Source organism: Balaenoptera borealis (genome assembly GCF_965194805.1).
Source record: "Balaenoptera borealis genome assembly, chromosome: 16".
Taxonomy (NCBI): Eukaryota; Metazoa; Chordata; class Mammalia; order Artiodactyla; family Balaenopteridae; genus Balaenoptera; species Balaenoptera borealis.
In genome coordinates, this window is record NC_138872.1 from 58,785,136 (window position 1) to 58,799,187 (window position 14,052).

General features: G+C 47.0%; 1 protein-coding gene across 3 annotated transcripts in view; it reads right to left on the reverse strand.

Annotated features, from left to right (window-relative positions):
* Positions 1-932: 932 nt before the first annotated feature.
* The window catches only part of EMP2 (epithelial membrane protein 2), a 39,242-nt gene continuing 26,122 nt past the window's right edge, over positions 933-14,052 (reverse strand). For 2 of the 3 annotated variants that reach the window (XM_082360102.1, XM_082360103.1), the window contains 5 exons: positions 12,575-12,706; positions 10,293-10,383; positions 5,977-6,123; positions 5,399-5,564; positions 933-4,488 (listed from right to left, as the gene is read on the reverse strand). In XM_082360102.1, coding sequence (XP_082216228.1) covers positions 4,134-4,488; positions 5,399-5,564; positions 5,977-6,123; positions 10,293-10,383; positions 12,575-12,652 — 837 coding nt within the window. In that variant the 5' untranslated portion in view covers positions 12,653-12,706 and the 3' untranslated portion in view covers positions 933-4,133. The remainder of the gene's footprint in view (positions 4,489-5,398; positions 5,565-5,976; positions 6,124-10,292; positions 10,384-12,574; positions 12,707-14,052) is intronic. The other variant, XM_082360104.1, reaches the window with a different exon arrangement.

The window sequence follows — 14,052 nt, forward strand, 5'->3', positions numbered from 1 at the left end:
ACAATGGATAGATCATCTAGACAGAAAATCAATATGGAAACATTGGATTTGAGCTACACTTGAGAGCAAATGGACCTGATAGAACATTCCATCCCACAGCAGCAGGATACACTTTCCTCTCGAGTGTACATGGAACATTCTCCTGGATAAACCATATGTTATGCCACGAATATTTGGTGAATGAATGATAGGTTGATTTCCTGACTGGAAGAAACATAAAACTGAGTGCTCTGGGGTGAACAATATCCACTTGCCACATGGAAAAAAAACAAAAAAATTTAGAAACACGAAGAATATAGACAGCAACCCCTGTGTGGAGACAAGGAAATGTGGGTTCCCGAGATAGAGCGCTTTTACTACTTTGGGCATTCCTTAGGTTAAAATGAAAGCGCTCTCTCTCTGGTTGAATTTTTCTTCCTTCCTTCCTTCCTTCCTTCCTTCCTTCCTTCCTTCCTTCCTTCCTTCCTCTCTCTCTCTTTCTTTCTTTCTTTTTTCTGGAGAGTGCGCTATTACAATAGTCTTATTTTCATCATCACCAAACTCTTTAAAGCAAAAGTCTTACTAAATACAAACTGAAGAACAGGACCGGCTACATAACGTGCGGAGACCATCACAAAATGAAAATGTGGGGCTGTTTTTGTCCAAATATCATTAAGAATTTTAAGACAGGGCTAGCAGATCATTAACCAAGCATGGGGGCCCTTCAAGGTGTTGGCTCCTGTGCCACTGCCACTCATTCGTCCAGGAAGCTGGCCCATGAAAACCGCAGAGGGAGTGGGAAATTGTCCTATGACCAATCGTCAGACATCCCTGGCTCACTGTAAAAGCCACATGTTATGATCTTGAGGAGAAATCAAATGACCCCTTGCCACTCCAGACAGCAGCTTCTTCCTCTAGATACTGGCACCGCTGGGAACATTAGAGTCTGTTGCTCCGGGCAATTTGGTTTTAAACTTTATTTTTCAATGTACAGTTTCAGATTATACAAAACATAGAAAATGGACTACTTTAAAGGCACATTAAGTAGAAAGTATCTAACTACCCTAAAATCACATTTGTCCCCCGAACAAGATTCAAACTTAATCTCTACGCCTTTCCCTAGCATCTCCCCATCACCACTGCCCCCCAATATACAAAACTATCCAACTTGCTGTATTGCAAGTAACCTTTCAACTATTAGCAAGTTTAGTAATTCCCACCCAGGCAGATTTTAAATGATGCTACAGCTTCTATTCAAGCTACCGTGTTTAGTGTGCTTACGTATGGGCTTGGGGGTCTAGGTTTCTTCATCACCAGTGAATATAGAGCATCCTAGGACTTCAGCTTGATTAGGGATGCGCACAGGCACACAACCCATAGCACAGAGTGTGTGGCAGGGTGGGGGGATGTCTCCAATTTCCCTGTATTCGGGTATGCGCAACATTCACGCAGAGCAACAAATCAAGCATTCTCCAAACTCATTTGAACAGAGACCCGAAGTAATTTTAATGCAAGTAACAAAAATGAGTTAGTCTGTCTCCATCCATAGCCCCTCAATGAACGAATTACAGTACTTTATAAAAATGTCCTAAAATATGCAAACTATAGTTCCCTCAAATGCAGTTGTTACCAGTACTATATTTGGTCCTAATATTCGCTTCTTGGATGTCTTAGCTAATTGTCTTTGTTGTTGTCTGTGAATAACTGATCATAAGCACCAAGTAAGGGCTGAACCTACTGACGGGTAAGAAGGCTGGGTACTTTCTCACTCATGCCATCCCCTCTTTCCCACCTCCCCAGGGCACGTCACACCACAGGGGGAAAGGCAGCACTCCTGTTTCGCAAAAAGCCCCGGCATCACAGATGGACGTGGGCGCTGAATGCTAAACAGTAGTGGAGACCAGCCAGGAAAATCCATGGGTCATTTCAGATACCCACTCCCGAAGTTTTTTGGGGAAGGAAATTCATGCATTGCTTGGGGATAAGGCTTTCCAGATTTCTGGTTCTAAGGGGTTTTGTTTGTTTCCATTGTGACTACCAGGGAATTATAGAAAAGCCGCCTGAGCAGAAAGCTTGGGGCACTTAGACCCACCTTCCTCCACGAGGTATACGAAGCATCCTGCCAACCCCAGGGGTGTGACCCGCACTCCTACCCAAAACAGGACTAATGAGTTTTCCATTGAGGCAAGAAGTGACCATTTGTCCTGCCTCTGGCCCCATGTCCCCCTGTACTGTGCTGGTGGCCTCCCTGTGGGAGGGGCCCTGTCTCAGGCAAGATGTCTGGATTTGCTTGCCCCTGTGTTTTCAGAGCCTTGCACAGTGCTTGGAACACAGTAAGCATTTAATACTCTGTTGAAGCCGAATGAATGAATGAGTGAATGGGTAGATGGAGAGAAAACCCAGTCCTGCACTAAAGAGGTATCCACGGTGGCCCTAAACGACTCAAAGCAGGCATTTCCCCAGCTCCACTGGAACTGCACTGAGGGCAAACCACTGCCCCACGTAGCAGAAGGTCATTTACATGGTGCCAGTGCTGACATGCGCAGACGGGTCCCAGGCGCACCTCCCCACAGCAGGCTCACGACACACAAGGGAAAAGACAGTGAGGTGCAAAGAGCTTCTCCCGTAGGCACTTCCCGAGGCCCCCGCATTGCCACACACCTCACAGCACTGAGGACCAGCTCCCCAGAGCCCTACCCCTCAGTACAGTCTCTGAATCCCTGGCGGCACTTACCCAGACCCTAGCAGGCAGCATCTCCCGAGAGGCACTTGTACCCACTGAAGTTTGAGAACCACGGCAATCTGGGACCCTCCCAGGGCTTCGTTCGCTGTCAGGACCCTGGGCCCCTCCAGGGAAGGAAGTGTTCTCCGGGTGTAACGCACACAGCACCGCCCCATCAGTGCCACCTTGCTCGGGCTGAGTGGAGTGATATTTAGGCTGATCTAAATCCTAAATGCTTTTAACAGGCAGGCATAGGGCAGGTTCCCTCCCGCCCACCCCACGGGCCTCTCTTCTGAATCCTTGGTTGTGTTCTCTGCAGCCTTGACTGCTCTTTGTAATTCGTTTTCCTAATTGGTTTTTAATCTGTCTCCTCCGCTAGACAATGAGCCCCACGAGGAGAGAGACTGTCTCGACATGGTTTCCCCTGTGCCTGGCACAAGCATCCCATCATTTATGTTGACGGATGAACGAAGGAATGGTGAATGGTCCTCTGAGGCTCCAGAAATGGGGGTTAGTAGAGGCCAGGCAGTCTTGAAGGCAGGCCAGGGAGAGAAGGAAAAGGCCTTCTGAATTCGGGTAGGGAGGAGGCTGCACCCCCATCCCAGGGTGTCTGGCTATCGGGATCAAGGCCTGGGACTGGAGTTTGGGTGGTCCAGATGTGAGCAGCGGTGCAAGAGACAGTGAAGAATGAATAGCTGATGGAGGCCAAGGTTTGGGCCTCCAGTGGCGTCTAGACCCACCTCCCCATCTCGACATGATGAGATCTTTAACATTTGTGAGGCAGCTCTGCTCACCTGGCCCTGGGACCGTGGTCTTCAATCTTAAGGCACCTGAGCATCACCAAGGAGCTTGTTAGAAATGCAGGTTCCCCGGCCCCATCCCTGAAGACTGATTCTGTAGGTCTAGGGAGGGACCGTGATAGCCTGCATTTTACAAGGTGCCCTAGGGGTCACATGCTGAGATTAGGGTGAGCCTAAATCTGAAACCCAGGTTAAAACTCACCTTCCCTAAGGCAAGCAGGTGACTTTGTCAGCAAATCTGGTGGCACTTTCTGGACCCAGCCCATTACAGGAGGGTCGGGGCTCTGGTCTGGATGTAGACAGAACACCAGGGGCTATACCTGTTTCTCATGTAGAACGTGGCTAAACATCTGAGGAGGTTTCCTCCCTTACCTGGACCCCCCTCACTCCACCTTCTACCACTAACACAGAGAGATTCAGGAAGGGAAGCTGAGGTGAGGGGGGCTCAGCGTAGCCCAAACCTAGGGGAAGATGTCCCCCGAGACCTGGCTTTCTTGGCCTCTTGTCACATCACATGACATCCCCATGGTTAAGAAAGATCCTGCTGAACACTTTTGGATTTGAGCATTGCTGGATTTTTGGCTTTGTTGTGTTGAGTCTTTCGGATGGGCAGGATTTCTGAATTCCAGCCTTCATAGTCTATTCTCTGATCTCAAGAATGCAAAAATTCTTCTCTTCTTTTGGCTTTTAAAGGAAACAATGTGTTTGCTAGAAAAACCACAAAAAAAATTGATTATATACAAAACGGTTATCTGAACGTGGATTCTGTACGCAGCGAAAGCGACCCAGCTCCTGGGCTCTATTTGCGCTTCCTCAGTATCAGGTACATGAGGCCGCTGATGAAGGTGAAAGCAAATGCCACCCAGGCCAGGATGAAGGAGTAGCCATAGCTGCCGTCCGAGGTCAGGGCGTACAGTCTTGAGTTGTTCTTGTGAATGTCTTCGCGCTGGTCTGTATAAATGGAAGCTGCAATCATGACACACAGGCCTGTCGGAAGAAAGCCAGGGTCCAAATAAATCACAGACCACAGCATGCACCAGGGACCTGAGGGGACTATGGTCAGAGCTGAAGACAAACTTCAGTTTTTGTTATTAGTAGGTATTTATTTTAGTCTCTTGGAAAGATTACAACTAATATTTTGTAGCAGAATATTGCTGCCTACCCTGTAGCCATTTTGCTTCCCATTCTTGCTAGCTGAACTCAATGTTGTTTGGGCAGCCAGCTACCCAGCCCAGAGGGTCATAATTGGTCCAAGCCATCGGTCAGCCAGGCAGGAAGTAGTCTGCTTTGCAGGCCACGTACGGTCTCTGTTGCAACTACTCAACTCTGCTGTCACAGCGTGAAAGCAGCTATGGGTGATACATAAATGAGCGGGCGGGGCTGTGTTCCAATAACATTTTATTTGCGAAAACAGGCAGTGGGCCAGATTTGGCCCATGGGCCATAGTCTGCCAACCCCTCTTGGCAATCCTGTTCCTGTTTACTTGCTATAGTTTATGGTTCCATGTGTCCCAGTTCTGGCCACAGAAAATCCTTCAGTGAAAAATATAATACCCTTGGTGTCCATATGTCCATGGACACCAAGGGGGGAAAACTGCGGTGGGGTGGGGATGGTGGTGTGCTGAATTGGGCGATTGGGATTGACATGTATACACTGATGTGTATAAAATTGATGCCTAATAAGAACCTGCAGTATAAAAAAACAAACAAACAAAACAACTAATACTAAACTTTCATTGGGTTATTTGTATGGAAATATGTTAATATAAATGTTTCAGACATTACATGAAATTTCTAAAAATCTAAAAAAAAAAAAAAGAAAAATATAATACCCTGAAAAGAGGGAGATGTGGGAGGAGAAAGCATTTTTTTTGTTGCTGTTATTTTCCCTTGCTTACTGTTTTAGAAACTGTGAGGCCAGGATGAATGTCTGGAGCTGCAGCAGCCTTTTGGGGGCCATGAGGTCATCACTGACACTCTGAAGATGACAGCATGGAAGGATGGAAGGAGTGGGGCTTCTTGATGATGATGCTGAGCTGCCAAACCAACTCTGACACCTTCCACCTTTAAGCGATTTGTTATATAAAAAAAGTAAAGGTTTTTGTGGCCAAAGTCATTGTTACTGGATTTTTCTCTTACTTGCAGCCAAAAGCATCCTCACTGAATCACCAACACTAACAGATATTAGTGGTAGGATGAGGTTAAGTACCCAGATTTTCCTTGGGGGACCTATGCTTCTCTGTACCAAGACAGCAACTCCTACTTACCCTAGAGATCCCAGCTCAGGCTTCATGTCTTCAGGACGCCTTTCTTGACCCCCTAACTAAATCTGAAGTCTGAAGTATAAAACATCCCACCGTGGCACAGCTGCCAACCTCTCCTTTCCAAGTCCTCACCTGCCACACTCCTCCCGGCTTCTACTCATGATTGGCTGGGAAGAGAGTGTTTACTCCAGGAAGTCCATCATTTTACTTACATGACATAAGCTGGATGATGGAGGTTAAAACAAATCTCTCTCCCTGCTTGAGGCGGAAGAGCTGGAGCACGAAGATCAGAAAGGCAATGCAGCAGAGAATGGTGGACAGGATCATGGTGGCCTGGACTGCCTGCACTGTGGAGAATTCTGTGGGGAAAGGGCAAGAGCTCATGACTGAGGACCACAGACCACCCGGGCCCCTGGGGTGCACAGTGACAGCTCCAGAGCAGGGATGATGGGAAGCAAAAGGGCACCAGGCTTTCATCTGCACAGAATGAGCACAAGGGCAGCCAAGGAGTCTTCCTGACACCCCCTCCCTCCAGTGTCCATTTGTGCAATTGACCAGATGATCTCCAACATCCTTATCTGGAAAATGGAGCAAGAACCACCCACTCTGCAGTCTTCCTGCTTTGGGTATTGCCCCCAAGTGCCTGGCTCATGGTCAGGTTTTTTATTTAAAGTACAAATCCTCAGGTTCCAACCTGGCAGATTCTGGATCAAGAAGCTGGAATGGGATGGGTTGCGTCAGGATTGGGGGTCTGCACCGTATAAAGACCTCCAAAGGCATTCTTGGAGATACAGGGCTCATGGGGCTGAGGGACCTTCTGGAAGTGTTCTGTGGACACAAAATACCCTCTAAGAGAGTGAGCCTTGTGATTGTTATTTAGGAAAAGGGAAAGTGAGGGCTTTTTCAGATTAGCTTTAGTGAGTGGGGCATGAGAGCCTGGGGCTCAGCACCGGGAATTTTCAGGGAAGAAAGGAGCTGGTCTTGGGTGGAGGGCACTGCATGTGGGAAGGACACAGGTGAGGCTATGAAGGGGTCAAGTGCAGGGACTGGAGCCACCTTGTGTGGGTCTCAGTTTCCTCACCTGTAAAATGGGGATAGTAATAGCTCCCACCTCATCGGTGGGGGAACATGGAATGAACTCAACTATGTAAGGGTTTCAGGCAGTGCTAGCAAAAAGGGAGTCCTGTGTAAGGGCTGGATGTTATCACCAGGATGCAGCTAAGACAGGTGAGGGAACAGCGCCCAGAGCTGCAGAGGAAAACCTAAGGACAAATCCTCTTTTTTTCTTTTTTCAATTTTACCTGAAACTGACTGGAGGGAAGCATGATTTGTAAGTACTTAATCCAACATTTACAGCAATGGATCCTGGTCCATTGGATCTCTCAGAGAGCATCTAGCCCCCTCGCCATTCCCTACGGTGAGAACAGAAGCCAGACCCCCCCCCCCCACACACATACACACACATGATTTCATATGAAGCCCATGAGCAGGAGAGAGAGAACCATGGTGACAGAAGTCAGAAACCCTGTTCCTTGGGGCAGGGGGTGGTGGGAAGTGAGTGGAAAAGGGCTCGAGGAAACTTTCTGAGGTGATGGGAATGTTCTCTATCTTGCTTTGGATGATAGTTACATGGGTGTATATATAATTGTCAAAACTTTGAATTGAGCCCTTAACAAGTGTGCATTTCCTTGTTTGTAAATTATAGCTCCATTAAAAATAAAAATCCTGCAGGCTACCCTGAGGTGAAATACATCAGAATCTCTGGTGTTGGGATCAGACAAGAAGGGGGACAGGGCATGTAAAGTCCTCCAGGGAATTCCAACATGGGGCCAAGGTTGTGACCCTCTGGCTTAGAGCAGAGCTTCCCAACTTTGCCCAATCCCAGGAATCACCTAGGGGCTTCTTAAAATAGATTCCTGGGCCTCTTCCTCTGAGATTATGATACAGTCATTCTGGGATGGGCACCAGGAATCTGTATTTTTAGCAAGTACCCCAGGTGATGGGGCAAATATGGAAAACATGGCTGCTGCTGTAGACTGAATGTTTGTATCCCCCCCCAAATTCATATGTTGAAATCCTAACCCCCAATGGGATGGTATTAGGAGGTGGGGGCCTTTGGGAGGTGATTAGGTCATGAGGGTGGAGCCCTCATTAATGGGATGAGTGCCCTTATAAGAGACACAATAGCTTGTCTTGCTCTCTGCTCTCTGCATGGTGAGGACACAACAAGAAGGTGGCTGTGTGCAAACCAGGAAGGGAGGCCTCACAAGACACTGGATCTGCTGGCACCTTGTGAGAAATAAGTATCTGTTGTTCAAGCCACCCCATCTATGGTATTGTCTTAGCAGCCCGAATGGACTAAGACAAAGGCTTTAGAGAAAAAGATGGATTCATTTTTTTTAGAGCAGAGTTTCTCAAAGCTGGGGGGTGGGTGCAGCATGTACCACTGTTGGCTGATGAGATGAACGTAGGTGGAACCTAACCAGGTCACCGAACAACCAAACCTCACCTAAAGAGAGGAATGTTCCCTTTGATCGTGTTTAAATTCGTCCAAGGACCCCAAGGAGGAGGAGGAGCTCTATACCTGGTGCTTTTGCACTTTTGTAACACCTGCCAGTATCTGGGTGTTGGTGGTGGTTTTGGTTTTTAACCAGGAAAGAATCAGAAACAGATTCAAAGGCATCAAAAGGCAAGTGAATCTGTTCAGAATTTAATAACATCATTTGGTTTTCAATGTAGTTTTTTTTTTTTTTAATGTTTTCTTTCTTTTATGGTAAGTCATACCAGTGTATCACTTACAATAGGCAGATAAAGTTCCCTTTAAAATAAATTTATGTAGGGAAAAAGGAACTGTTTTAAAGCAGGTGTTGGCATGGTTTTTCTGTAAAGGCCAGACAGTAAATATTCTAGGCTTTGTGGCCATACAGTCCCTTGTTCATTGTCTTATTTTGGGGGTTTTTTTGCTTGTTTCTTTTTACAATGCTTTAAAAACATAAAAACCATTCTTAGCTCATTGGACTGAATCTGGCTGGTAGTTTGCCAGCTAGTTATTTTAAAGGAAAATAAGGGACTTCCCTGGTGGTCCAGTGGTTAGGACTCCGCGCTTCCACTGCAGGGGGCCCAGGTTCAACCCCTGCTCAGGGAACTGCAAGCCGCATGGCGCAGCCAAAAAAAAATTTTTTTCAATTTAAAAAAATAAAGAAAAATAAGAGGTAAGACATGCACATAGGGGATGTTGTATGCAAACGACAGAAGCTTGGAAACATGGCCTCAGAGCACAGCCAGTGCTCCCAGCTGACGAGGCACCCTGGCAACGATGGGGCTCCAACAGGGAAGAATGGCTGTTTCCAGGTTCAAGGGTTAGCACAGCAGAGAAACAGACCCAGAGCGGAGGTGGCGTGGATTGCATTATGTGTTTTAGAATGCAGGCTTCAGAGTTGGTCATGTCTAGACTGGAATCCTAACTCCATCATTTACTCCTGACTTTGTGAACTTGGGTTTCTTCTCTGTGTCTCAGTTTCCCCATCTTAAAACAGGGCCAACAGTCACTTATGTAAAGGACTTAGCCCAATGCCTCCCAGTAAACCTTCAATAAATGATGCCTTCTATTGGTATTTTTGCTTTTATTATGAATGTTGACATTGTTATTGATGGAATAGCGAGACTTTAGGACCCAGTGATCAAGGTCCCTTGCTCTCTAAATAGGATTCCAGGAAAAAATACGTAAAAACAGGATGCTCGTTAAATTTGAATATCAGGTAAACAAAAACTATTTTTTTAGTATAAGTATGCCCCATGTAATATTTGGGACATACTTATACTAAATTATTAGTTGTTTATGTGAGATATCAAATTTAACTGGGCATCCAGTATTTTATCAGGCACTGGGAGCCAAAATGCATCTTCTATCAGTTCTACAACAGAAAACCAACCCATTCACTCCACAGTGAAGGAGAGGGGTTGGCACGTTTTTAGGTGCGATTTTCTGTATTTGCAAAGCCCTTTTGTCTACTGTGGCTCCTGTACAGGGACAGGCATGGCAGGTGCATTGCTGTCACCTGCATGTACAGCTGAGGCTATTGAGAGTCTGAGCACTCACATGACCTGCCCAAGGTAAGGTCACATAGCTCTTAAAGGAGCCAGCTCTCAGGTTTCTGCCCATTAGGCTGCTCAGATGCAGGGAAGTAACACAGATGTCTCTGAGCCTATTTAGAGGTGTGGGGAGAAGATTTTAGATGAGGGCGGAAGCTGAGAAGGGGTGAGGGAGGGAAGCTCTGCTTGGCCAAGAAAGAGAGAAGAGAAGGGTGGGGCCCAGCATTCCTGGAGTTGGTGCCCTCTGGCCTCTGGCTTCCCCACCCCCTCCTGTCCCCAGCTTATGCTGACCCCTGCTCAGCATGCCCTGAGCAGCAGCCAGGCCCCTCTCTGCACAGGCTGTGTTGAAGGAGGGGTGAGGAGTCAGACAACAGGGAAGGCTTTCTCCCGAGGGATCTTTTGTCACTCAGTGCTTTCCCATCAGCTTCACACCCACCTTGAATGGAGTCATCGATTTCTGTACAATTCGTGTTGTTCACGCATACTCTCCAGATATCTGCAAAAAACTCCTCTCCTACCCACCAGGCCTGTAACACGAAATGGAAACACAGGGAAAGGCTGTTCGTTCATTATGAAAACACAAGCCCCTAATCAGGTGAGGCACAGGAGTAAATGAAAATTCGGGACCGGTGCTTCTCAACCTGCGGTGTGCACACAGGTCACCTGGGGATCTGGTTAGAATGCGGATTCTGATTCAAGAGGTCTGGGGTGGGGCTTGAGAGTCTGCATTTCTAACAGGCTCCCAGGTGACACCCATTCCACTAGTCTGCTGAAAGGGAAGGTCCAGGCCCTCCCAGGATGTGGGCGAGGAGGTGAGGCTCAGCTGGTGGTGCTAAGAGCAGCCAGTGGTGAATTCCACCAGAACTGCAGGGGCGATGCGGGAGGGGAGGAGGGAAAGGATGAGATCTAGCGGGCAGAGCCTGTTACGGGTGAAATAATCAGACAGAAGACCCCCCTGCTTTCCATCCAAAGGCTTCCGTTTCTCTCTGTGTTCCTGCCGCTCTTTTGCCCCCAGATGGGCCTCCTTCTGCTTTCCGTCCACCCGAAGACTGGAATCTCCCCCCGACCCCACGCCCATCCAGGCAACAGTCGGTCACTGAGCTCCCACTACGTGCCTAATGACAGTGCCAAGCGCAATTCCTAACTCACAACGAAGAACCGCATGACTCACCGAATGGCCAAAATGCCCACCTGTGTCTTCTCAGTAAGGGCCATGGTAACAGAAACACCCACAGGATTAGCTGGTGCTGTGGCTGATGGCTTTTCTGCCCTTAATGTTAATCTATCCCTTTCACTATGTCTGGGACCTTTTCAGGATCCCAAGGGACTAGATGAAAGCAATAGAAAAAGATTCTAAAAGAACATTCAAAACCACTTAGTTCACAGAGAGTGGGCCCTTTGGATAATGGTAGGTCCCCGGGACTTTAACTTACAGCATCAACGTGGTCCCTGCCCTGGCCACTCATGACAGCTCTTCTAGAACCTCCAGGAACCCAAACCCAATCACTGCACTCCTTACAGGATCCTTACAGGATGTAGAGCCAGGAGCCTCTGGAACGCTTCAAATCCCAGCTCTGCCACTTCCTGCCATGTCAATTCCAGCAGGCCCCCTAAACGCCCTGAGGCCCATTTTCCTCATCATAAAATAGTGCCAGGAGAGGACCTACCTTGTAGACCTGAGAGGGGGATCAGATGAGATGACGCACATAAAAGGGCCGCGCATACGCACTGCCAGAGTAAGTACTCCCTAAGTGACAGGTGTTGTCCTGGTCCGTGCTGTTGTTATTTTGATGATTAATTGACAGGAGTCTATATGTAGCCAGACTGGATGGTTGCTTGTAGGTGCACTTTTTGGCTTTCTGAGCAGACTTTCTGACTCTAAATGTCTCCACAATCTGAAACCATCAGGATTGAAGCCAGGCCTTTGGATCAGGGTGTGGGCCATAGGGCATCTCTGGTAAAAAGCTTCATTTCCTGCCAGGAGGGATGTTAATCTATGCCCATAGGTTATTTATCAAATGCTATACGGCTGTGAGCTGGACACTCAAGGAAAGAACTAAATTTTTCATGGGCTCATGGGCAGAATGGGGAAAGTTCCAAGCATGAGCTCTGCTGGGAAGGGCATGGCCGGGTGGGCTGGCAACAAGGGATCCTGTCAGTAAGGAGATGTCAGAGACAGGAGGGGGCAAAGATCACCTGGGATGGGTCATCTGGGAGATCTAGGGCAATGGTCCTCAACCAAGGGTGATTTTGCCTCCCATGGGACACTTGGCAATATCTGAAGACATTTTTGGGCATTACAACTAGGGGCTAGAGTGCTGCTGGCATCACGTGGGTAGAGACCGAGGATGCTGCTAAACATCTACAAAAAGAATGATCCAGCCCCAAATGACAACCGTGCCACGGTTAAGAAAATGACCTGCAGAGAGCTGAATTTAAGCCACATCCTCATAGGGCTTCCTACAGCCAAGGCATCTTCCCAGGCTCTGTGGGGGACTCAGGGATGAGAGGACCAAGGTCCCTGCCCGTCCAGACACATGTGATGCTTCGAACCGCCACACTTAGGCCAAGAGTCCTCGGGCCCGGGCTGAGGAGATGGGTGTGCTTGGTAGAGAGGATAACCCCAAATTATAATCACCTTGGGGGAGTTCTCAATCCTACTTCTACCGACTCTAGGATCCAGGGGTTCTGGGATGGTCAAAAGGAAAGGGAACTTACGTTGTCGATGGTGGCAATGAAAAGCAACGCCGCAGACGTGATGTGGAAGAGGATGATGAAAGCCAGAAGCACCAACATTTTCACGGGGCACGGTGGCGCACGGAGTAGCGTTTAAAGCCCAGAGGAGATGTGCTACAGAGGGTGAAAGAAATTCAAATTTGTCAGTGACAAAGCACGAGGAAAATGAAAAATAAGCAACTTTTCATGGGGTTTTAGACAATCTTAAACAGCTCTCCCCATCTTTCCTTTGCCTAGAGACTTTACTGGACAAAGTTTTGCAGGAGAAGCTCTTCTCTGTTGCATCCAGATGACAGATATTCCTTGTGGAGGAGAAGAGGTGAGGACCACTTAAAATCCCTCATTTAGAAAAGCATGGCAAGTCTTCGAAGCAGCACACGGCAGGCACCAGGGCAGGAAAGAGTAGCTGTGTGTGTGCTAAAATGCTGTTCCGGATCCCCCAGCCACCAGGCAGTGCCCTGGGGATTTCACAGCACCAGAGTAAGCCCACTGTCTGAGTAGTCATTAACACAGTCCCTGCTGCCCTGCCGCGTAACAAAGCAAACGTGATCAAACAGGAAAATATTTCCTAAGGATCTGACCATTTATAAAATTAATCCCAATGTAAGTTGGTGCAGCCACTATGGAAAACAGTATGGAGGTTCCTGAAAAAACTAAAAATAGAATTGCCATATGATCCAGCAATCCCAGCCCTGGGCATATATCCACAGAAAATTCTAATTTGAAAAGATACATGCACCCCAATGTTCATAGCAACACTATTCACAATAGCCAAGACATAGAATCAACCTAAATGTCCATTGACAGATGAACGGATAAAGAAGTTGTGGTATATATGTATACATAATGGAATACTACTCAGCCATAAAAAAGAATGAAATAATGCCATTTGCAGCAACATGGATTGACCTAGAGATTAACATACTGAGTGAAGTAAGTCAAAGACAAATATCATATGCTATCACTTAATGTGGAATCTAAAATATGACACAAATGAATTTATTTACAAAACAGGAAGACTCACAGACACAGAAAACAAACTTATGGTTACCAAAGGGGAAAGAGGGTGGGGGAGGGATAAATTAGGAGTTTGAGATTAGCAGATACAAACTACTACATATAAAATAGATAAACAACAAGGTATAGCACAGGGAACTACATTCATTATCCTGTAATAAACCATAGTGGAAAAGAATATGAAAAAGAAAATGTATGTATATGTGTGTGTGTGTGTATATATATATATATATATATATAAAACTGAATCACTTTGCTGTACACCAGAAACTAGCACAACACTGTAAATCAACTATACTTCAACAAAAAATTAAAAAATTAATCCCCACTCAAACACCCCTCAATATCTAACCCCATCTGAATAACATCCAACCACAAAAGGCAAACACAATGTGTGGCCGACAGCCGCAGTTTCATTTTCCTCTCTCTGCACATGAAAAGAC